Source organism: Phragmites australis, chromosome 8 (genome assembly GCF_958298935.1).
Source record: "Phragmites australis chromosome 8, lpPhrAust1.1, whole genome shotgun sequence".
NCBI lineage: Eukaryota > Viridiplantae > Streptophyta > Magnoliopsida > Poales > Poaceae > Phragmites > Phragmites australis.
The window spans coordinates 31,677,528-31,703,173 of NC_084928.1; the positions used below are offsets into that span (position 1 = coordinate 31,677,528).

General features: G+C 39.5%; 1 protein-coding gene across 1 annotated transcript; it reads right to left on the bottom strand.

The window, feature by feature from the left end:
• Nucleotides 1–2,559: 2,559 nt before the first annotated feature.
• On the bottom strand, nt 2,560–4,041 carry LOC133925965 (phytosulfokines 1-like). Its single transcript, XM_062371699.1, has 2 exons — nt 3,798–4,041; nt 2,560–2,867 (listed from the first exon to the last, which is right to left on the bottom strand). The coding sequence occupies exons 1-2, from the start codon at nt 3,957–3,959 to the stop codon at nt 2,742–2,744; spliced, it is 288 nt and encodes a 95-aa protein (XP_062227683.1). The 5' UTR covers nt 3,960–4,041; the 3' UTR covers nt 2,560–2,741.
• Between the last annotated feature and the right edge of the window lie 21,605 nt (nt 4,042–25,646).

The window sequence follows — 25,646 nt, forward strand, 5'->3', positions numbered from 1 at the left end:
CCGACCATGCCGCACGGGTGAAGGAGCCGGTGTAGTCGTGCCGAGGTCAGAGTAGAGACGCACGAGATCGACAGGCGGCGAGCGACACAAACTGGTCTTGGATCGAAAAAACCAAGGAGAAACACCGATCAACGACCTGCGAGAGACAAAAACCCGATTAATAGATTGAAAAAAGACTCTCTAGGGCGGCCGATCAATGATCGGTGACGCGAACCCTAGGTACGGACGACGCTACCTCCGACAGAGATCAATCTCCCTAGGGCGTGCAGTGCGGAAGCTGACTGCGGTTTGGGTTTGTAGGCTAGGATCAGAAACTAAACTCGTGATACCATGATAGAATATGATAATTGGTTAATGTGGTCAACGTGCTGCATTGAGCCTCGATGGTGAAATATATAGAATACAAAGTTTGAAGAGCAAGAAGCCTATCTTAGAGATAAGATAGGTATGTTGAGATTACAATCAATCTAAAACTAACATATCTAAAGATATCCTAAATATACTCTAACATTGGATCTAATTTGTTAGTGTCTCTAGAGTCAGCAAGAGACACTATATTTTTAGGTTTTCTTATAAGGAATGTAGATGGCACCCGAGCTTTTTAACTCATCTAATGTATTTTTCAGTGTCAAATGCAGACAAACTAAGTAGGAAGGCTCATTCACCTCTCTCTATTTTCTTCTTTCTTTTTCTTTTCTTTTTTCGCTTTCTTTTCTTCTTATTCTTCGTTATCTATAATACAAAATTATTGGAGGCTCCGAAGGACTTCTATTAGCTGCGAAACCCCTGATCCGCCTCTGCTTGTACCGCCATAGATCAGAAATTTAGAATGACATAGTACTGTTGCCACAGCATTGTCGCTCCCATGAACTTCCCAAATTTCAAAGAAGCCACTTAGTAAAGAGCTAAACCACTAGCTAGATAGGTAGGTCCATGCATGCGTGGCCTCTGGATTGTTTTAGAACTTGTAAGCAAATATTCCCCACGAATATTCCGGCCCGGTCTGAAGCCTCCTCTCTGTTGCAAACAGTGCCTGCTGCAGCCTACTACGATGGTCGCCAGTTGGTGATCATTCCGATGAGCCAATGGCAGTGCTATGCTACATTCTAGCAGTGGATCGAGGGGAAAGGAAAGGGTGAGAATGATGAGTATGTGATGCGTCATCACCAGCCTTCTTTCGCTTTTGTTCGTTCTTTAACAGGATCAAATTTTAATCCAAATGGAAGAGGAGCACTGAGTTGGTGGCTCTGTTTGTGCTGCCAAAGCTAAGCTTCTCTTCTCTTCTCTTCCGGCCCGTCGGTTTCAGAGCAAAGAAAAGCCATCGATGACATCTGCTCAAGAGTGTGAGTTCGCCCCAGGGCCTTCCAAACAATAGGACCGGCTCTGCATGATGTCTTCTCGATACATGCACGTTACCCGGAGCTCTGAACGGCCGCCGATTCCACCATCCGTTCGGCAGCGGGCGGACCGGCGCTCGTGCGTGCGGGACTGCGTCGACGCGAGCTACTCGATCGGCTGTTCCCTCGTCAGCATTGCCACCGAGAACGCGGCGGCTTCCCGGTTTTGCTGTTGCGTCAAGGTCAGGTGAAATGATCGTGCATGTATCAAAACCGCAACGCTTTCTCTCCCTTTTTATTCTTAGTGGTCTCCACCAACTGAGGTGTGAGAGACATTTATTATTTTGGTTAGCACCTCAGATGAGTTAGGTTAGAGTTGTCTGTTGTCGGGTTTGTGTTTTTGGTGTAGACGTTATTTTGCTTCGAGATCGTATTGTCGTTCTGGAGTGTCTACCGGTTCTATTTAACCGTACAACTGTGAGATTTTTACCGGTTCTATTTAACCGTACAACTGTGAGATTTTTTGACCGTTTTCCTTTATAAATTAAAGTAATTCTTTTCTTCGTTAAAAAAAAAATCGTCCTTTCGAAAAAAAAAGTAATTTTTTTTTAACTTCAGTTGATCCATCAACGCAGCCAGGTTATATACTTATCTTTTGCTGCTCCAAGAAGAAGTGTTCTCCCTGGCCTAGCAGATATATAGGACGAGATATTAACACTATATCATGACAATATGTCACAAGCTGCTACTCCTAATGGGAATAAAAATATCGCCACAATGACACTAATCACATTGACATGAGAGGAATCACATTCACAGGTTCAGTGTGAGCCGTAACAGAGTTCGGTGTGAGCCGTCTGGTCATTCTCGAACACACTGGAGCAGCTGAAAGGACCGCAATTCTAGGATGGATATCTGTAAAAAAAAACCTTCCTCTATTGGAAAAATAAACAATTAACAGCAACTAAACTGCATACTTTCAGAGTAAATTTTCAGCACCGTTTCCCGAAATAAGAAACAAAATACTTACCGAATATTCTCGGAAAATTACAATGAGTTTTTAGAATGGGAGGATGCTGGTTAAATTACAAGGACATATATATTCAGTGCAAGGTAGCATAAGGACCAAAATCTTACCGAAATACTAGAACTATTCCATTAACATGCATACTCCTAGTTACTGACTAATTATACACCCGTACACCAGTGTTACCAGGATGTCTGTATCCAAACTTTTTTACCGAATTGGTCACTCAAATTCGAGTTGGATTCCGACATATGTGTCCGCATCTTAGGTAACACTGCCGTATACTAAACAGTGAACGCTCCCAAACGAAACTGAAGGAAGAAATTAAGAACGCGCCGGAACTAAACATATAATGAGCTGCTAGGTGCTGGAACAATTTATGGGTGTTTGACATCTTGGGTGTAGATGTAATCTGTGTGGATTTCTGCCCATTTCGATGTGTCACACTGCACCTGGTCCTGATTTGCACTGCCTGTGCTCCCTCCCCTGCCACTGCATGGTTCCTGCAGATTATTCAGCACACACTGATCATTTTCCTAACTCTGCATACGTAGTTATATAGGAGTACTTAGCTAGCATGGATGCATAAATATTACTATTATTATTTTTAGATAATGTAATGTTCAAGATCCCAGCCTCTGCACCGTGAGGTGCATTAGTAACCGAGAAGCGTCTTTATTTAGCACTAAGATATATTACAATTGGTACTAATCCTGTCATCTGATCGGATGTCAAAATGTGGAGGTAACCTGGCTAAGCTTGGACCAAGTTTGATCAGATGGTTGTGTATGCAGATGTAGATGAGCATGTAGATTGCTATCGGCTCATCAAGAATGGTGTTACTGTTATTTGTTACTCTATCACTCTGATTGGTGTGCATCCTGATCTGCTAGTATCTTTAGCTATTGTTTTTTGTTTTCGTTTTTTTCCTTCTGATGTGTTGTAAATCTGTTCATTGGCTTTCAATATAAACCGATATTTTCTCTTTTTTTTAAAAAAATAAGAATGGTGCTACTGTTCTGGCCTTCTGGGTGCCATGCATATGATCAGAGGCGGCTTCCATGCTATTGCCCTCCAAGCTCTCAACACAAGCAAAAAATAAATAACAATAGCTAGCACACCAACTTAACGATGCATTACTATTTACTTTTTAATTAGTACTCCTCAAGGCAGCTCTCTGTTTCCAAAGATTTTTTTTAAATTTTTTATGAATTGTTTCAAAATAACTAAAGAATACTGCAGCACATATATGTAACGTTCTCACTTATCAATGCATACAATGCGTATGAATAGTTGCAATGCAAGCAAGAATACATACTCATTAAAGTTGCGTTCACTAGCAAGATTGCTAGCTTCTCATCAACCGGTCAAACATGTGAATCAAAACATGTGAAGCAGAGCAGCTAGCTAGGAAGATTCAGAGAGATGCTCACCGGGTTGGTGGTTGTGCCTGTCCCATGGCTGCCAAGGCCACCATGGCTTTGCTTCTCCTGCACCGTCCATAAGAGCTTCCTGGAATGAACGACGCCCTGGACCAACAGCAGAGGCAGGCACAGAAGACACACCAGTGCCATGGCCGTTCTTCTCGCATGCATCGTTGTGTCTGCCAAAGAAAGAACTGCTGCCGGTTGCTCTTACCTGATCTCCTTCCTCCCTTAGCCTCTTCTCTCAGTTATTGCTCTGCTGCCGTGGCCAACATAAGCAGGACGAACATAATATATATAGAAGCAATGGAGATTTCAGAGAGAGGGACACGACGGGTTTTTTTTAGGAAAATACTCCAGCCGGATCAAAATAGATGATTTTTTACTCTCTTCGACAGTATTCAAAATATATGGTGCTTTACGATTTTGATGTAACTTCAGTTCAAGTTATTTACCTCAATACAAATCTCATTTCTCATACAATAAATAGTATTAAAAGAGGATAAGATGATCATTTTATTTTTTACCTTAATACTTATGTCTAACTCTAAAATATCATCTATTTTGAAACAGAGTGAGTAAGTACCGTTTTACATACGCAATGTGCATGCGCCTACTCCGATGAGATGGTAGTAGTAAAACAAAAAATGTGTACTTATGCCTTATCTCAGGGTAAGGATGTAAATAGGTTATCAATAGGTAGTTTTAGGTTACTATTTAATTTTTTAATTTAATTAGGTGGGAGTAAGTCGTTAATTTATTTTTTATTTTAGATTGAACTAATGATTAAAAAATTTAAATTTGCATACCTACCTCAGGGTGCTAAAATCTGTGATCTGATACAGCCCCCATAACCTGTCCAAGCTACAGTTTACCATGAAGTACTGCTCTTTCCAATTTAAAATAAGTGTAGTTTTAGACATCGACACAGTTTTTAAAATACAACTTTAATTATTACTTTTATTGTAATATATTAATAAAACATAACAAACATATATTATTATGAAAATACTTTTCAAGATAAATCTTTTCGTGTTATTTTCAAATATTCAAACTTAATACATAGAATTAATTTATAGTAAAAATTTAAAACAATTAACTACACATAACTTAAACAATACTCCCTCTGTTTACAAATGTAAGTCGTTTTAACCTCCTCAACTATTCTCTAAATATAAGTCATTCTCGAACTTCTATATATTTTTTCTCTTTTATTTCTGTCTTACCTTTGTTTAATAAATGCTACCACTTTCACAATTGAATGACTTATCTTTTCTAATATAGAATAAATAAAGGATAACAAGATCATTCGATCTACTTTCTTAATTTTTATACATAAATCTAAAACGATCTACATTTGTAATTGGATGGAGTATTTATTTTAAACTGAAAGAGTAACATAAACAGGTAAACAACTAGGGACCAGACGTCGTTTTACATCGACGAACATTTGCCATATGAATAACTGTTATAGACAAACGACACGACATGAACCTCGGCGATGGAAACGATCCATCCGATAGCCAGCCCATTTACCCGGTGCATGCCCATTGCTCATGTTGACTTTTGCTTGCACCGAGTATCTCGCGAGAACACGACCCGGTAACGAGGCCTGCACGCACATACCGAGGCGAAAAACTAAATGTGGTTGACCAAGTGGAGGGATGAGCACGGGAGACACGAGCAAGGGAGACCCGAGAAACGGAAGTAAATGGCACTGGGGTTCGCAAGGGAGAAGAGACCTTTGCATCGGGAGGCGCATGGTGAGTGGCTAATCAATTGGTTCCGGTCCAAAGTCAGACCTCAAATCAGACGCAGGCCATGCACAAGCTTCCATTCCCTTCTCCTTGCAGGGTCGGCAGCGGTAGGACATCGTTGGGGGGCGTGCACCCATGCCGTCCTTGTCCCACACGAAACCAAATTAGCGCATGTCTATGCATTCACAGGTGTCGTGTGTAGAAAATGGATGAAAGAGCCTTTTGATATGCTAATGATTTTTTTAGATGATGTCTAGGAGAAGAGAGTAAAAAATTGTTTGTACGTGTGCTGCTAGTTTCTTAAAATCTTTTAAGTCAATTAATTATCTCACATTCGTTTATGATTGTTCGAAGGGCTAGTTTGTTATATAAGAAATAAGTTTACTCTCTCATTTTTTAAATTACTTACTACATCAACTTTTTACTTAGTTGTATATTTAATTAATGTCTAAAAATCAGCATTGAAAGAGCCTTAAAAGACTTCGCTATGAAAGACTCGAACTCAGATTTAGTAGGCATGGCTCTAGCAAGCTAGAGCCAAGTTGAAGTGAGTTTAGGTTGGGTTTAACTTTGGAGCTTGCTCGGTCACACTACCAAAAAAAGTCATATGAGACATCTTATCTCTTATGGTTTTCTTCGAATTATGTGAAATAAATTATCTTCCACAGTTCCAATTGTAGGTCGTATGAGAAAAGTCATATGGCTGGAGCCATAAGAGATGACACAGTTGTCGGGGAAATGACCCAATAGCTCAGGAATATACTCATGTAAAGAGTCAGCCTGTGAGGAAATGATTAAATAGTATTTTAATTAATTATTAGGATGATTATTTGCTTAATAACGGTCACGATAATTAAATAGAATATCATCCCGGTAATCCCAGCATATATTTTGTGTCTAAGATCAAAACACACGTCTTTTCAACATAGACAAACAAAACTTAAGAAAGAGCGACCAATTTAGATTATATTATACGTTTTAAGCTATTAACCATTTGCAACAATTTACATCGAAAAGAAGCTAGGAGAACTAAAGAAAAACAAATACTGAGAGATGCCTTAAAAGACTTCGCTATGAAAGACTCGAGCTCAGGTTTAGTAGGCATGGCTCGAGCTCACTACAAGCTTGAGCCGAGTTGAAGTGAGTTTAGGTTGGGTTTGATTTTGGAGCTCCGCTCGGTCAAAACACTACCACATAAAAAAATCATATGGGACGTCTTGTCTCTTATCGTTTTTTAAATTATGTGAAATAAATTATCTTACACAGTTCCAATTGCATGCCATATGAGAAAAGTCATATGACTGGAGCCATCAGAGATGACATAGTTGTTGTGGGAATGACCTAATAGCTCAGGAATATACCCATATGAAGATGTAGTCTGTGAGGATCTGATTAAATAGTATTTTAATTAATTATTAAAATGATTATTTGTTTAATTACGGTCACGATGATTAAATAGAATATCATCTCGATAGTCCCGGTACATGTTGTGTGCCAAGATCAGAGCACATGTCTTTCCAACATAGACATCACAACAAAACTTAAGAAACAACAATCAATTCAGATTATATCACACATTTTAAGCTTTTAACCATTTGCAACAATTTACATCAAAAGTAAGTTAGGAAGATTAAAGAAAAGCTCACCTCTTAGCCAAAACTAGAAACTACACAACAGAAGATTTACATCTATGAACCAATAAAAGCTAGGTGAATCCATATACCCTTAGACTCCATCTAAAAGTCTCGCCACACGAGTAGTTTGCACTACTTATTCCCGCCACCTACATTGGCAGATGTAAAGTAGCCAAATATGAGCTCCTACTCACTGGTAGAACCTGAAAGAGTAACGTGAGTACGAAGGTACTAGCAAGACTTAATCTATAATTGGTACATATAATAACCCAACTATAAGGATTATGTATTAAGTCATTAGCAAGGAGTAGGCCACAAGGTTAAGTAAATTCACATGCGTAAGCAACCTAAACACCTATGTGTGAGTACCTATACTTAACCACATATACCTTTCTACTTTGTAACCATCGACTTGCATATAAATGTAAATGGAACCATCTCATGAACATAACTATAAATCGAACCATCTCAAATCCATCTCATCCAACCATACCACACATCCTACATTCGTAATTCTACGACTGTTGCAAATGGACAGAAGCATGTTCATGACCAAGAGCACGGCAATTTAAATTGTTCTTACACCCTGCAGGGGATACAACTTTACTCACACGACTCGATGACTATATGGCTTGAGTGACCACACAGGTCCAGCCAAGGATACTCATGTCAACCTTTCCCAATTAGCCCCAACCATTTGAATCAGGCATCGCTCGGTGCGAAGCCCACTTAGTTTGACTCCCAGAGTAACCATAAGTGTCTCTACAAGCTCGCCCGCTCACACCATCAATATGCAAGCTCAAATGATCACAACTATAGAGGTATTCAACTTATCTTACCATTAGATTAGTATGTAGTTAGTATAGAAAGTGCTAGAGCCAACTATAATAACGGACAATGTTTAAACAATGCAAGCGCTTTATGGTATCCAGGTTCTTCTCCTAAACTACACCGAGGAGCTCCTCCGGTGCAAAAGATACTCCTAGCACTGCCCACATCTTGCATCAATCTCACATCTCATACAACACACATTATTGTCATTGTGTTTGTCAACAAAAGTAAGCCATAAACTCACAAACAATAATTGAACCATTGCTCGTCTTCTACCGAGGACCTAAGCATTGCTGAGCATTTTGAATAACTCATAAGTTAGACACCAACAATGTTATCAAGGCTACAAGGATATGGATCATCAATAACTCAAGGTAGAGGTAATGTAAATCAATATAGGTTGTACCCATATAAACCCGATATCGACATCGCTAAATATGCAAACATACATCAACGACAACTTATCAATTTAGACTCCATTCAATTCAAACCAAATAATACAATATACTTAGATGCTTTCCTTGCTGCTCTGACGGTTGCTTGATACTTCCAGCGTAACACTCACAGAACTCCGGTAGATTGGTGACTCCTTCTCTCGCTTGGACCGTCGGTGTAATGCTCTCTAAACGGATCAAGAATGCATTGCATAAATAATCAACGATGGAAAATATGCATATGATGCATGCTTGAATATTAATAGAGCGCCATGTTTCGAAAACATTTGCAAAAGACAGCCAAAAGATTAGGGTTTTAAAGTTTGAAACCCCAGACAAGGTAACTTAAGTACACATAGCCTTGAATGGATGGCGTTCAGACCGAAGTGGAAATGGCGGTCAGACCACTGGCCTGCAGAAGGTTTTGGGCCTGGCGATCAGACTGACGGAATGTCGACAGTCAAACTGACGGTATGTTAGTTGTCAAACTGCCAGAACCTGCCAGCAACACTTTTGCAGGGTCACCGGCGAGGACTCCGGCGACTAAGGGCACCAAAGAACTCTACAAGACTAGGGGAACGTTTTACATGGTCATTTGGATGATATGCATGGTTCGAACACATAAAACCCCCATAATGAGATCTAGACCTAGTTTTCCTAGGGTTTTCTGGTCCAAATCAAAACGTTGACCGGCTAGAGCTAAGAATCAATGACAAAACAGTAGGGGGATGTTTACCTCGGCATAGAGGAACTTCGTATTGGATCGGAATCCTCTGGGGAATCCTTGATCCACTGATTGGACTCCGGAGGGTGATTGGGCCCGTGAAGGAAGAAATGGCGAGTAAACCCTTCTGGCGGGGAAGAAAGGGGGAAGAAGCTCAAGGAAGTCCTCTTGGAACTCAAGAGAGTTCCCGCCTTCGATCTCCAGCCTTCAAACGCGATGAACAGATCACACCCTCTCTCGAGGGTTTTGGCAAGGCAAGAGAGTGAGAGAGGCAATGGGAGAAGAGAGAGTAAGGGAGAGAGGAAATCGACTATTTAAGGGAGCCTCTATGCGCCGGCGGTCGGGTTGCGGGGACCCCCGGTTAGATTGCAGGAACAGTTTGGTACTGAAAGTCTCATACCTTTTCTTTTTTCTTATTCTTTTCCTTTTCATCTATGGGGTCTCTCCTAATTAGCTTCTAAGCCATTTTGACTCTCAAATACTCACGCTTATGTGTGGGAAATACATGAAGGTTCAAAATGCATAACTTTTGAAACGTGTTTTAAACCTAATTTATCAAATGAATATGTATAGACATCAAGTCATGATAATTATGAATACTTAATCATGTGATTAGCTTTTTGGGACGTGACAAATCTCCCCCCCCCCCTAAAAAGAATCTCGACCCGAGATTCGGCAAACTAAGGGAAAATGTGATGGTGATGAAGTGGAAGGGAATCTCCCACAATTGGAAAAGAATTTTGTTTAAAATCATCGATAGAACAAAATGATAGTCATTGGGCCTTCACATGAGCTGGCTCTAGGCTCGGTCAGGTCACGGCTCGGTTAGACCGCGGAAACGATGGTTAGACCAAAATCTATATAGAGAGTTTTGGGCTCTAAATGCCTCTGGCGATCAGACTAACAGATGGGCAGTGATCAGACTACCAGGAGTATGTTCTCCTGGTTCAAAGGGTTTCTTAGTGCAATCCTATGAGAACAATATTCTCATTCAACATGGTGATGACTATAGACATGTGAGACTCTCCAACTATGCAAAATTACAACGACATTTACAAGTTCTCAAAAAGTTTGGGATACTCGGAGCGGATTTTATCCTCACGCTCGCAAGTCGCTTCATCCTTGGTGTGGTTGCTCCATTGGACTTTGATGAATTTAATAGAGTGCCATCGAGCCTTGCGTTCCGCTTCATCGAAGATGTCTAATTGGTCGCTCGTAATATGAGAGATCCGGTTGCAATTATTGATTTGCAACTTCAATGACTTCGGTTGGAATTCTAATGCATTTCTTCAACTGCGAGATATGATACACATTGTGGATAGCGAATAGGGACGGAGGTAGGTCCAATTGATGAGTCACCTCTCCACGCTGAGCAATGATTTGGAAATGCCCTACATAACAAGGCGCTAATTTTTCTCGGACTTGAAAACATCGAATCCCTTTGAGAGGCGATACCTTGAGATATACAAAGTCCCCAATATCAAACACAAGTTCTTATCGTCGGCGGTCCTCATAGCCTCTTTTGTAGGGATTAAGCTGTAAGGAGACACTTTCGAATAGTCAGAACATGCTCTTCTACCTCTTTGACCAAATCCGAGCCTAAAAAAGTCCTTTCGCAGGATTCAGACCAATTCAACGACCTTCGGAATCTACGGCCATACAGAGCTTCAAACGACGATATTTCAATACTCTACTGGTAGCTATTGTTGTAGGAGAACTCCAAAAATAACAAGCAAATCTCCCACTTCTTCCCATAGGTGAGAACAGAAGCCCACAACATATCTTCTAAGATTTGATTCACCCTTTCGGTTTGACCATCGTCTGAGGATGGTAAGCGGTACTATGGAAGAGCTCGATTTTCATAGCTTCATGAAGGCTCCTCCAGAAATGTGAGGTAAACTGAGTGCCTCGATTGGAGATGATCTTCTTCGGAATTCAATGAAGGCAAACAATCCGAGTAAGGTACAACTCCGCATATTACTTGACCGAATATGTGGTCTTGATAGGAAAGAAATAAGTGGACTTTGTCAAACGGTCCATAATGACCCAAATTGAGTCATATCCATGAGAGGTCTTCAGCAATCCGTTAATCAAGTCCATTCCGATCTCCTCCCACTTTCAGGAGGGAATAGGCAAAGGTTGGAGCGTACCGACCGGATTAAGATGCTCGACCTTCATTCTTCGGCAGACATCACACTCCGCAACATATCGAGCAATTTCTTGCTTCATGCGAGTCCACCAAAATCTGGGTTTGAGGTCCTGGTATATCTTGGTACTTCCCAGATGAATGGGCAACAACGAATCATGAGCTTCATCTAGGATTTTCTTTCTCAGTGTATCAACATTTAGAACCACTAGGCTCTTCCCAAACCATAAAACATCTTGATCATCTTTAGGAAAACACGTGGTCTCGCCTTCCTTCATTTTCTCTCAGATTCGGGCCATGCCCTGATCATCCCTTTGAGCTTCCTTAGTTTCATCCAGGAGGGTGGATTTGATCTCTAAGTTTGCAAAAAATCCCTCTGGGATCATTTTAAGTCCAAGCCTTCAGAATTCATCATAAAGTGTGGCATTTTTAGTCTTGACCATAAGACAATTGCATTGAGCCTTTTGACTCGGTGCATCGGCAACAACATTCGCCTTACCGGGATGATAATGAACTTCTAGCTCATAGTCTTTGATTAACTCGAGCCATTTTCTCTGTCTCATTTTCAGATTAGCTTGAGTGAAAATATATTTGAGATTTTTGTAATCTATATAGATATGACACATATTTCGCAAGCTCTAAATCATGAGTTGGGTAGTTCTCCTCATAGCGCTTCAACTGGCGCGAAGCGTATGCCACAACTCAGTTTTCTTGCATGAGGACACATCCAAGGCCTATGTAGGAAGCATCGCAATAGATATCAAAGCCCTTGTCCACTTTATGTTCAGCAAGAACAGGAGCGATCGTGAGCAGTTTCTTTAAACTTTGGAAAGCTGACTCACATTCATTCGACCACTTGAATACACTTCCATGCTTCAATAGCTCAGTCATTAGCTTGGCAATCTTAGAGAAGTTCTTGATGAACCAAAGCTAATAATCCGCGAGTCTGAGAAAACTCCGGATGTCAGTGACATTCTTGGGTTGAACCCAATTGAGAACTTCTTGCACCTTGCTCAGATCAATGACAACACCACTCTCGGATAAAACATGCCCCAGAAAAGCGACCTCCTTAAGCCAGAACTCACACTTGCTGAACTTGGCATTTAGTTTGTGATCTCGAAGTCAGCCAAGAATAACACAGATATGCTCAGATTGTTATTCTTCAATCTTGGAGTATATGAGGATATCATCGATGAAAACCATGACAAATCTATCAAGTTCCTTCATAAAGGCTGTGTTCATCAAGTACACGAAGAACGACAGTGCATTGGTAAGGCCGGAGGACATGACGATGAACTTATAAAGCCCGTAATAGGTAGAGAAAGCCGTCTTTAGAATATCCTCCGGTCGGACCTTTATTTGGTGATAGCCCAATCTCAAGTCAATCTTGGAAAATACTTGGGCACCAATCAATTGATTGAACAGAATATCAATTTGAGGATTAGATACTTGTTCTTGATGATGACCTCATCCAACGGACGGTAATCAACACGCATCCGAAGAGCTTGGTCATTTTTCTTCACAAAGAGGGCCGAGCATCCCCAGGGTGAGGAGCTTGGATGAACGAAACCCTTTAAGAGCAACTCTTGAATCTACTTATTCAACTCCACTAACTCATTTGGAGGCATTTTATAAGACCTCTTCGAAATCGGGGCCATGTCGGGCAAAAGATTAATAGAGAATTCCACTGCTCGGTCGGGTGGTATTACTGGCAGTTCTTCTGGAAAGACATTAGAAAACTCACACACAACAGGAATGTTCAGGAGATCCGTGATGTTGACAATCTTCAGCGCATAAAGACAAGGATCAATGTTCTTAAGCTTCAAATGAATTTGGGTGTCAGACAGACCATTAAGGGTGATGGTCCGCTGAGCACAATCAATGATAGCCTTATTCTTGGTGAGCCAATTTATCCCTAATATGAAGTCTATTCCTTTGGAGTCAATTACCAATAAATTTGCAAAGAGGGATATCTCGTTGATAACAATCGATGTTTTGGACACATATTGATTAATAAGCATACTGGCTCCGTGTGCTTCTATGAGATGAGGTGTAGTGGCAGCATTAACTTTCAGCTCGTGACACTGAGTATAACTCCTCATTATGAAAGAGTGAGAAGCCCCAGAAAAAAAAAAGAATGACTACAAGAATGATGATGGAATTAGACTTCACAAGTAACGTACCCATCAACATGTTGACACCCTTGTGAGCTTCCTTAGTGGTGGTTTAGTTGACTCAACCGCGCTTGAGGATTTACGCAGCCTTTGAGACTTGATGAGAGGAGGGCGCAACTAGTGGTGGCCTTGGGGCGGACACCACAACTCTGGGTTTCGAGAAAGGACATTCTGGCGCAAAGTGCTCGACGCGCCCACAATTGTAACACGGGTCGCCAGGGCCACCTATCACACTTCTTTGAGAACTAGCGGGTCTTGGAGGCTGTCCTTGCGGAGCAAAGAAAGATGGACGCCGCACTATCCAAATTGGACGTGGAGTAGTCGAAGCCGACATGTGAGATGGAGGAGGTTGACTCTCCATCCGTGTATGTTGAGAGCTCCGACCCATGGAAGGTGACAGAACCCTCTTGCCCTTCTTCTCCTCCTGGTGGTTCTTTAGCTTGAACTCGATAGTGAGGGAGGTGCTCACCAACTTGTTGAAGTCAATGAACTCATGAGCAGACAAGTGGTATTGCATCTTGGTGGAGAGGCTATTCACAAAAAAATATTTCTTTTGCTCGTCGGTGTTGACCACATCCAGTGCATATTGTGCCAAGTGGTTGAACACTTGCACATACTCCATAACTGACTTGTCTCCCTGCTTGAGGTCTAGAAACTCTCGCCTCTTGATCTCCATAATCCCCTTGGGAATATGATAATCATGGAAAGCCTAGTGGAACTCCGCCTAAGACACCTGGTGGCTGGCGACATGCATGGTGAGGTAGTTGGTCCACCACGTGCCAGCAACGCCCTGAAGTTGATGGGTAGTGAAAAGAGCCTTCTCATGGTCCTCACACTGGAGATGTGTGAGCTTCTGCTCGATGGTTCGGAGCTAGTGGTCAGCATCGAGAGGATCTTCCACCTGCATGAAGGTGGATGGCTGAGTCTGGAGAAAGTCGGTGAAGTCATCACAGTATCCAGCCCCACCTCCTCCATGAGGGGCCATATTGTGCACGAGAGGTTCGAGGAGCGCCGTCTGAGCTTTACGGTTTTGTTCTATTTGCACTAGGACATCCGTCATACTCGGCTGTGGAGGCGGTGGAGGGTTGTTCTCATTAAAACCCTCGGGAAGATCTCTGAGATATTGGTGGGTTCTCATCCTGCTGTGGCGACATGATGAAAGAGGGAAAGGTCAAATTCTAGCATGGCATGATAGCATTAGCTGGATATCACTTGATTGGATCCCATAACATCGTATATTTGGAAAAATGCATGAATAAGTGACAATAAAGGTATGCTCAATTCCTATCTACATGTTTCTCTCTCGAGCGCGTCTCTCCATAACAAACATCAAGATCACAGACATTTATATATACAATAACTATCAATCATCACCTTTGCGCTACCTTTTTCTTCCCCGTGCGAAAGGTACTTGTGCATCTCGTCGCATAAGAAACATTTCATACGTTGTTGCCAACGTATTCACTTCCAGTACCGTCGCCTTACTGGACACCCCATGTAGTCGCCACATGGGTAGACGACCATAGCTACCATCGTATGACAGATGTTCATACATTATTGCTAACATATTCATTTTTTGTACTATCGTCGTACGAAATATTGTAGGATCAAGTAGGCCGACTATACGGGGGATGAATAGATGGTTCTAAAACTTCTAGCAAGATATAATTGATAAAGATACAGAATTAAAAACAATCGGTTATAACGCACATGAAACCCTAAAAATCTATCTTAATGAAAGTGATCAATTTTATGTCTATGTCAAGATTTGCAACATAGGGTGACATGTAAGTAATTATAATTCTAGAAATGTAAATTGCTTAAAGTAAATAAGCTTAAGTAGGAAAACCACAAAGGAGACACCCGATTTTTTACTGTGGTCTCAGAGACTTGCCGGTCTCTCCTAATCCACTTTGAGGTGGGTTCAAGCCTTTAACTGCTCCTCTATCAAGTATGCAATTCTCACTATGAGAAGAGTCTCACCATGAGCAACTTGATCTTGAGCTGGATTAATCCAATGGACCACTCACTACCTTGATTCCACTAGAGTTGCATTTTACCACTTCGACAAGACGTGCATAAAGCCTCTCATAATCACACCCAAATTTCTCACAAGCTTCCTTGAGAAGATCACTGGATCACAACACCACCACACCGTCTTGGTGTTGGCAAACACCAAGAGTAACAAGCCAAGATAAACTCGACTCTCACCAAGTGTCTAAAGCTCAATCACTAATGCTAATGCACTTGATTCGTGCCTCACAACCTTCTCTATGTACAACATATGCACAAATGTGCGGGGAGGACTTCACTTAGCTCAAGTATGCTCAATAGAGGTAGGAGTACTAGCCCAAGCCGCTAGACACAGGGTATTTATAGGCCATAACCCAAAATATAGTAATTGTTCAAAGTCTGACTTCTCTGTGCATCTAGCGTTCAGACTGTAGTTCACATGGCGGTCGGATCGCCACTGGACCATCGAATCTAAAACTAGCTATTACAACCTTTTCACCTTTCCAACGGTCAGACTACCACCTTGGCGGTTGGACCGTCATCCTCTCCAGAAAAATGGAGATTCTCTGCAAGCTCCAGCGGTCAGACCAGCCTCCTTGGCATTCGGACCGCCACCCGATTAATAGAGATGAGAGTTCTCTGTTAGTTCCAGGAGTCAGACCGCCCATCTTGGCAATCAGACCGCCAACCTGGTGGCAGACTGGAATTCTTGGCAGTTGGACCATCACTCCTAGAATAGCACTACCGACACTCAGAGAAACGATGATTACTTTTGAACCCGATGTCCGATTTAGGTGATCTTGAACTCTACAAAAAGCTTATTCAGAGGGCTACACATCCCAACTGATTTCTTGATCTCAAACACATTGTATTAACCTAAAACATAGTCTAAACATCCACCACAATGAAAACTATATGAACGTTAATCTTTTGCAAAACAAATTTACAACCTAAAAGTTCCATACGACCAAAGGTTAAAGTATTCACTATGACAACTTGTAAAACACCTTTGCAAACTTAGTGGCATGCCATACAGAGTAGGAACATGAACTTGAGCTATTTGCAAAACCTATTTGTAAACTATAGCATCCTAACAAAGAGAGTATGCACATGTAAGATTGAACTTATCAACACACGGTAAAACTCAAGCAATCATCAAGACCCCTCTTAATAGTACGGTATTTACCCTATCAATTCGGTCATTTCTCTTCTCTAATCACCATTGATCGGAAAAAGAAAATACCCTACATTTTATACCTTTGCCTTGAGCTAGCCATCCCACCAGACTTGATGAACACATCATACGGGTACCGGTGCTTCTTCTAGGCTTGTCATCAACTCTTCACTTGAGCTTGATGATAATGTTCATCCTCGTTTTCCATCTTGATCATCTCTTGATCAAGCTCGATGAAGTTCACTTGATTACTTCCATACACTAAGCATGGAAGATTTGTCTTTTCACATCATCTTCATCTGGTTCACTACCAAGGCATGGACCGCAAGTATCAAGCACACAAGTTGTTCAATAAGCTTGTCTCAATCTCTCTCTTCTAACTCGGCACATTGAATATCTCAATTCAATATTTGTCTTCATATGGAACCTAACCCCAACTTACTCTTAAGCAAATAGCACATGGGTTAGTCCATAAAACTCAATTGACAATTCCATACCTTCAGTTACTTGATCTCCAAAAGTAACTTTGATCTTTATGCTTATTGTCAATATTCTTAAGACCATCCTCAAACTCCGAGGTCTCTTCCTCTATAGCTTATTCTTCTTCACATGAGCACCACTTAGAGCTCAATGACCTCAATGCATATCTTTTGATCTCATGACATTCCTCAATGAATTCATGCTTTATTATTTATGCATCTCATGTGAAATACCGTACAAACAATTCTCAATATAATTGTTAGTCCATAGGTATTATCATAACTTACCTGGGTATTACTTAGAGCTCATTCATCTTGATGTATTTCTCTTGATTACATGACATTCCTCAATGAATCAATGCTCACTCCTCCATGCATCACCTATAGAAGTAACCTACTAACAATTCTCAACACAATTGTTAGTTCATAGGTATTGTCATTAATTACCAAAACCACACATAGGAGCTAGATGCACCTTCAATCTCCTCTATTTTGGTAATTGATGATAATATCTTTTGATGGTTATATTTGAAAGATGAAGTTCTTAGTGTACATCTAATCCGAAGATATAATATATATTAAGATCATGTTTTGGTAGCATCAAACACCACTAAGTTGTTTGAGATTACCAAAACTCACTTTACTAGCATCAAACACCACTAGGGTTTTGATATTAGTAGAATATATATATAGCAAACTCCTCCATAATCTGTGCATATGTGAATGAATATGGAATATCATTGCATATATTGTCTATCCTAAATTTTAGACGGAGTTTTATTTATACATATGAAGCAAACATGACAATGTATATATCAAAAGTGAATATGCAATGCAAAGAAAAACCCTCTTGCAAATATAACATCTAAAAATTCTCCCCCGGTTGACATCAATACCAAAATATAAGAATTTTGGAGAACTATAGAGATAACTTGCCCAAAAAGAAATTCTTCCAAAGCTCATTAGCTATGTCCCACAAAGGAATCATCAAAGGCTAATGCACTATCACTTATAGTATGAGCTCCCCAAAAAGTGTGCATTTCTCATAGATTGAGTGAAATCAAATGCACTTATCTAATTATGAATAATTTAAGGAGATCACACTATTCAATAGACTCAAGGGGTTTAAAGAGATGCCAATTGAAAATTCAAGGCATAGCAATTGAAAGAGATACTAATTGAAAGAAATTCAATTGAAAGCAAGTCAAGCATGAGTCCAAAATCAATATCAAAAACACAAGTGCAATAGATTAGGCTCAAGTTTAAACATGGAAAAGTTGTTGACTTTAAAAGAAAATTTCAATTATCACAAGATACCAACATTTTCATAGGCCTAAGTGTTCAATAGAACCATTCAAAACGAACCAAGATGAAAGAGTTCAACATAACCCAACTTAAAAAGCAAAAGTTGAGATGTTTCTAACCAAAGCCAATGAACTTCAATAAAAGTATAAATTTTGCAATCTTCATCAATATTTTATATAATTGCAACTAAAGTATTTTATATGAATTATTTTGCACATTTGAGATTGGATGAATCATAAATATGATTATAGACTTCCCATAAAAATATGATACTTCAAATTGCTCATATTTACAATAAAAAAAATTTAGGCACTTGCAATAAAAATAAATTTTTGCAAGTTACTTTGATTCTATATGCAACCTACACAAGGTTCAATCTTCGACATTTAATGCATGAGTTAAGAACAAGTTACATAAAAGCATTGGATTGTTGTAGTAGATTTTTGCTCATCCTTGCTTGGTTTTACTTTGACACGATCCTTCTTGTCAATGAATGAGTCAAGCATTCATTGCATCTCTATTATACCTAAAACTCATTCAAGTATAATTTGATCTCTAAACTCATTAGGTCCATAAAGGTTAGCAAAAACCTCAATACATAGAGTAAATTCTATCATAAACGGTGCATATAAATATGAATTAGATATCAATTGAAGTCAATATGCACCTTTTAGCCATTAAGAGCTTTTGAGAGAGACTTACTCTATATATTAGATCAAAGAAAGCCAAAATATGCTATAGATATTAACAATTAAATTAAGCAGGCATGCTCATCACTTCCAAGATCTAATAAAGACATAATTTGGACAAAATGGCATATAAATCATGAAAGCTTGTCCAAAATACATCTAAGACACAAGATCAATAAATGATCATTCACAAAGTTTAACAAATAAACTAAAAAATAAAAATGAGTATATAATAAAAATGAAAGAATTGCATTCATACTCAAAAGCTTATCTCAACCTAGTATATTGAAAAATGATACACGCGATGATATATCTTAACCTTAGCTTCTATAAATAAATTTCACAAAAGAAATCAATCATTAGAAGCACAAGGTTGAAAGGAAGATGATTAACAAATCCACTTTTATAATTACCAATTGTAAGTAAATACAATGGTATGTTGAGATATCTCAAAATGGTAACTGCGAGATAACATAGATCAATTTTCATTCAAAGAAGTATGTGATGAAAGTTTAGAATTAGGAACCATTCTTCATGTGAAGATTAGCTAGCATAAGTAAATTTTTATAAGGCTATTAGTTTATTTGATCCGAATGAGAAAATGATTCCAATTAAAATCTTGAGATTGAAAGAGAAGCATAAACACAATGAAGATCTCAAATTTCAATTAAAAATAAATGTGATTAATTAATGGATATTTTGAGACATTGAGTCTTAAACGAGTTTGACATACAATATAGATACTAAATAAGCAATAATATCAATTTTAAGTGGTATTCCTCAATTATTCATAATTCACGAGTAAGTAATATGCACAAAGTGTAATACTTCCTAATGATGTGATAATCCATTAATTTCTCGAAAGAGCCAAACGAAATTCAAATAAAGACAAGTAATATCAAATGAGGCTCTGGCTGTCAGACCACTGGAAGCAGAGGACTCAAAAATCTCTCTATATAACTCTGACGGTGAGACCGGTATCATGGCTATCAGACCGCTAGAAGTAGAAATTCTAGAAATCTTTGAGAGAATTTGAGTTAAGATTTTGATTTTGAAAGCAATTCTAATGAGATGATTTTTGACAACTCCATTAACAACTCAAATAAAAAAATACCCATAGATGGAGTGCCTCAATTCAAAACTTTGCATCAACTTGACATGATCATGAGAATGAATAGCATATAAATCATGATGTGATGCTAGATAAGCAGAAGATATAAACGCTTATTCATGAATAGATACAAAACCTACACATGCAAAGGGCTAGGAATCTTCAATTGTTTCTTGGACCATCAGATACTTCAATTTTTTCAATCAAAAGTTCCAATATGTGAAAAGTTTCAGAAATCCTACTGGACTATGTATCTATCGCAAAGATGGAAATATGAATTTCGAGAACACTTATCTCTTTGAAAACATTGTGATAGAATATTACCCATAGAACGACATAGGATAGATGGTTAATGTTTTCCATATGACTTGACACTTTTGGCAATATGATAAATCTTTAAACAATTAGCCAAGTCTCCAATATCTTCCTTTTCGCATTGGGAACATGATGAAGATAAATGTCAATTCTTGCGGCATGTATAACATATTTTACCACCAAGGTTCTTCACTTGAGGCTTCTCGCCTTGATAACTATTTGATTTTCCCCTTGTCATATATGTTCTTGACTTGACTTGAGGTCTCTTCTTTTGTTATTTGTCACCTTGATCTTCTCCTAGGTGGAGCTTTTTTCTTGAATTCATTTGTGGCTTCTCCACCTAAGCTTTGCCTTCCATAGGTTTCTATTTCCCTCAAAAGGTTAGTCTCATGAGTTTAATGGAAATAGAGATATCACTAGACAATTTGATACTCGATGATATGCAAGGTTTGACAACACAATTAGATAAAGAAATTCCATTGCAAATGTTGTTGAAGGTGTCCAATGGAAGATATTGACACTCATGGATCCTAGTCGCTATATGCATGTAAGATCAAGATCATATAATTGAGTAACGAATATTGAATGAAATTAAGAGATTCAACTAGCAAAACATTTGAGTGTTTTGAATCAAAACAAATATGTCCAAAAGATAAAACATAGCATGATTCATAAGAAAGCAACAAACAATAATATTATGCACAACTAAACAATGTAACCTACTCATGGCCAGAAAGTCTGTCCTTATACTTTAATGTACTTCAATGTAAATACTTGTTACCGAGATGATATTGGTTCATAATGTAGAAAGTCCGTCCTTATACTTGACTCTATTTTGGCATAAGGTGTGAAATTACTTCTTCATAAATGAATCAAGTATTCAATGCTTCTTCAATTACCTATTAAATAATTCAAGCACCTTGTGGTATCCAAACCTTGTTGGATCCTTGAATGTTAGTCATAAGAGATTTAGACACCCAGATGACATTTGCATGAAGTTTATGTGAACTAACAACCTTAGTAATCATGATACCATTTCTAGCCTTCCTAAGCAAATAATGATTATTGAAAAGAATAGTCTTTGGAGTGTTACCATTTGGACAATTCTTACCAATATGCCATTTTTCTCGGTAATTATAACAAGTCATATTTTTGCTTCTAGTCATATTGTCTTGCTTCATGCCAGTTTGCCACTTTGATGTCTTTGTCTTCTCATCAATCTTGCTAGGACAACTTGAGGCAAAGTGTCTCATTTTCTTGCAATTGAAGCACAAAATGTGACTGGAACTTTGCTCTTCTTCCTTGCTCATTTTCTTTGTATCTTGATATTTCTTTTGATGCCTTCTATTGTACCTTGTTCAGTTGTTCTCATTTTTCTTGGCGTGGAAACCAAGTCAACTCTTATCATATATGGTTCTTTGATAATTCAAGATATCATAAAGAGCGGTCTTCGAGTTGTAGCATCCTTCTAGTTTCTTCTTTATTTTCTTGATCTTATCTTTTATCTCTTTGTTCTCCTCTACAAGGTTAGTATCAACAAGCATATGGGAAGAACTAGCATCCAAATTTGAGCTACTAGGTATATCTAGTAATTCATCATAAGAAGTGGACATGTCACCCTTAGATGCAATGCATAAATTGATACACATGGCATGTCATTAATTAAATCACATATAATGCCTATGTCCACTTTGATATTTTTGGATACATTGGTACAAGAGAATCATAAGCTTTTTTGAGCTTCTCATGAGTTACACTAAGAATCTCATGAGAGAATTTTTGCTTCTCATGAGATTCCTTAAGCTCATCATGAGACCGCTTTAGCTCCTTACATAAGTCTTTCAAAGAAGTATTTTTCTTTAAATATTTTATTTTAGATTTCTTTTTGCTAATATATTCGTTCATGCCTTCTAACATCTCTACAAGACCATCATAAGAATATTCACGACCATCATCATCAACACTTTTTACCTTCTCGTTACCTTTTGCCATAAAGCAATATTATGATATAGATAGAGTTGTAGATTCATCAACATAGCCACTTGAAGAAGAAATAATGCTCCTCATCATGAGAGTTTGAGATAGAACAATTATCCATAATCATCAACTCATCAATGCAATCATCATTTGTCATATTGGATCCATCATGTTTTTCTTGTAATTTGGTCCACATGTCATGAGCATTCTTTAAATTGCATATCTTATAGAACACATTTACACTCAAAGTACTAAATAAAGCATTAATAGCTATAGCATCAAGATGTAGGCATTTCTCTTGCCCTTTTAGAGGATGGTTATCCAAAGCATGAGAAAAAACTACATCTATGATCCACCATATTTTTGGACTAATGGTTATAAAATAAGAAATTATGTGTGTTCTCCAATGAGTATAATTTGTGCTATCAAATAAAGATGTCTCACCGGGGTGTCCTATACAACTAGTTGTCATCCTTTTTCTCTCGGGATGGTTAAGTCCACTAAAAAGAGAGACTAGACTCTGATACCACTTGTAGGATCAAGGAGACTGACTAGAGAGGGTGAACTGGCGATTCTAAAAGTTCTAGCAAGATATAACCGATAAAGATACGGAATTAAAAACAATCAGTTACAATACATATGAAACCCCCAAAATCTATGTCTCAATAAAAGTGATCGGTTCTATGTCTATGTCAAGGTTTGCAATCTAGGGAGACATGTAAGCAACTGCGGTTGAACCATTGCTCGTCTTCTACCGAGGACCTAAGCATTGCTGAACATTTTGAATAACTCATAAGTTAGACACCAACAATGTTATCATGACTACAAGGATATGGATCATTAACAACTCAAGGTAGAGGTAAAACAAATCAATATAGGTTCTACCCATATAAACCCGACATCGACATCGCTAAACATGCAAATATACATAAGTGACAACTTATCAATTTAGACTCCATTCAATTTGAAACAAAGGGTGTAATATGTTTAGATGCTTTCCTTGCTACTCTGACGGTTACTTGGTACTCCCAGCGTAACACTCACAGAACTCTGGTAAATTGGCGACGCCTTCATTCCCTTGGACCGTCGGTGTAATGCTCTCTAAAAGAATCAAGAATGCATTGCATAAATAATCAATGATGGAAAAATATTCATATGATGCATGTTTGAATATTAATAGAGCGTCGTGTTTCAAAAATATTTGCAGAAGACCACTAAAAGATTAGGGTTTCAAAGTTTGAAACCCCAAATAAAGTAACTTAAGTACATATAGCCTTGAATGGATGATGGTCAGACCGAAGTGGAAGTGAAGGTCAAACTATCGGCCTGCAGAAGATTTTGGCACCTGGCAGTCAGACCGATGGTATGTCGGTGGTTAGACCACCAGAACTTGTCGGTAGCACTTTTGCAGGGTCACCGGCGAGGATTCCGGGGACGAAGGGCACCAAAGTACTCCATAATACTAGGAGAATGTTTTACGTGGTCGTTCGGACGACATGCATGGTCCGAACACGTAAAACCCCCAAAATGAGATTTAGACCTAGCTTTCCTAGGGTTCTCCGGTCCAAATCAAAATGGTGGCCAGCTAGAGCTAGGAATCAACGAGAAAATGGTAGGGGGATGTTTACCTTGGCATAATGGAACTTTGTATTGGATCAAAATCCTCCGGGGAGGCCTCGATCCACTGATTGGACTCCCGAAGGGTGATTAGGCTCACAAAGGAAGAAATGGCGAGGAAACCCTTCCGGTAGGGAGGAAAGGGGGAAGAAACTCTGGTAAGTCCTCCGGGAAACTCGGGGGAGTTCCCACCTTCGATCTCTGGTTGTCAAATACTATGAATGAATCACACCCTCTCTCTAGGGTTTTGGCAAGGCAAGCGAGTGAGAGAGGCAATGGGAGAAGAGAGAGTGAGGGAGAGAGATGATCGACCACTTAAGGGAGCCTCTATGCACTGACGGTCAGGCAGCAGGGAGCCCCGGTTAGACCACAGGAGTGGTTTGGTACTGAAAGTCTCATACATTTTCCTTTTTTCTTATTCCTTTTCTTTTCTCATATCTATGGGGTCTCTCCTGATTAGCTTCTAAGCCATTTTAACTCTCAAATACTCACGCGTATGTGGGGGACATACCTGAAGGTTCAAAACACATAACTTTTGAAACGCGTTTTAAACCCAATTTATCAAACGAATATGTATAAACATCATGTCACGATAATTATGAATGTTTAATCACGTAATTAGCGTTTTGAGACATGACACAACCCAATCATATATAAGGGAACAAGTTGAAATTTCTGTATGCCACCAAGGGTAAAAGGGGGATTTACCCCTCCCCCCCCATGTATATATAAGACCCTAACAAGGTCATGAGCGGGAATGATACCGCAAAATACTAGTTCATTGTGTTGTGATTTAAGTCCCAACAAAAGTATCTCACATGACTCTAGTGTGAAGCTATCCAGAATAATATCACGGACGGTTCCATTCTAAAACCATGTGGAATATTGAGGGTCACGCTTGTCCTGCACGATTTCTGCCAACCACTCATCAGAAATATATGCCATGCTTCATCTCCTGCGCTAGCTCCTTTTAACTCCCACCGGTCGGTCGACTAGCTCATCTCTCCTCCCCCTAAATGCCCCAAATCAACCTGTATTCCTCCTCTTTCCTCCCAATCTGGCCTCCATGAGCTCCGTCACCACTCCCATGGTTGCTCCTCCTCTGCCGCTGCTAGTGCCCGCTTTGCTCTTTCCTCTGCACGCAAGCCCATCGTGGTCACCAATTTCTTGGCCCTCCTTGGAGTCAGAGGTGGAGGAGGAATAGGTGGCCATGGAGGTCTGCTCTAAGGAGGCCTTCTCCGACTTCTTCTTTGAAGAGGAGAAGACTGATGGTGATGACCTCGAGGACCTCTGGTGGGAGGGCTCTTCGTCACCGCCGGACTTGAAGGAGGAGGAGATGGACACCAACAAACAGGAGAAAGTGGAGGAGGCTGGTGATGACGACGATGCTGGTGTGGAGGGCAAGGCCGAAGGTGAGGGTGACCCTGGAAAGGCAAAGGGAAAAGAGGAGGGTGACATCGACGATTGCAAGGTCAATG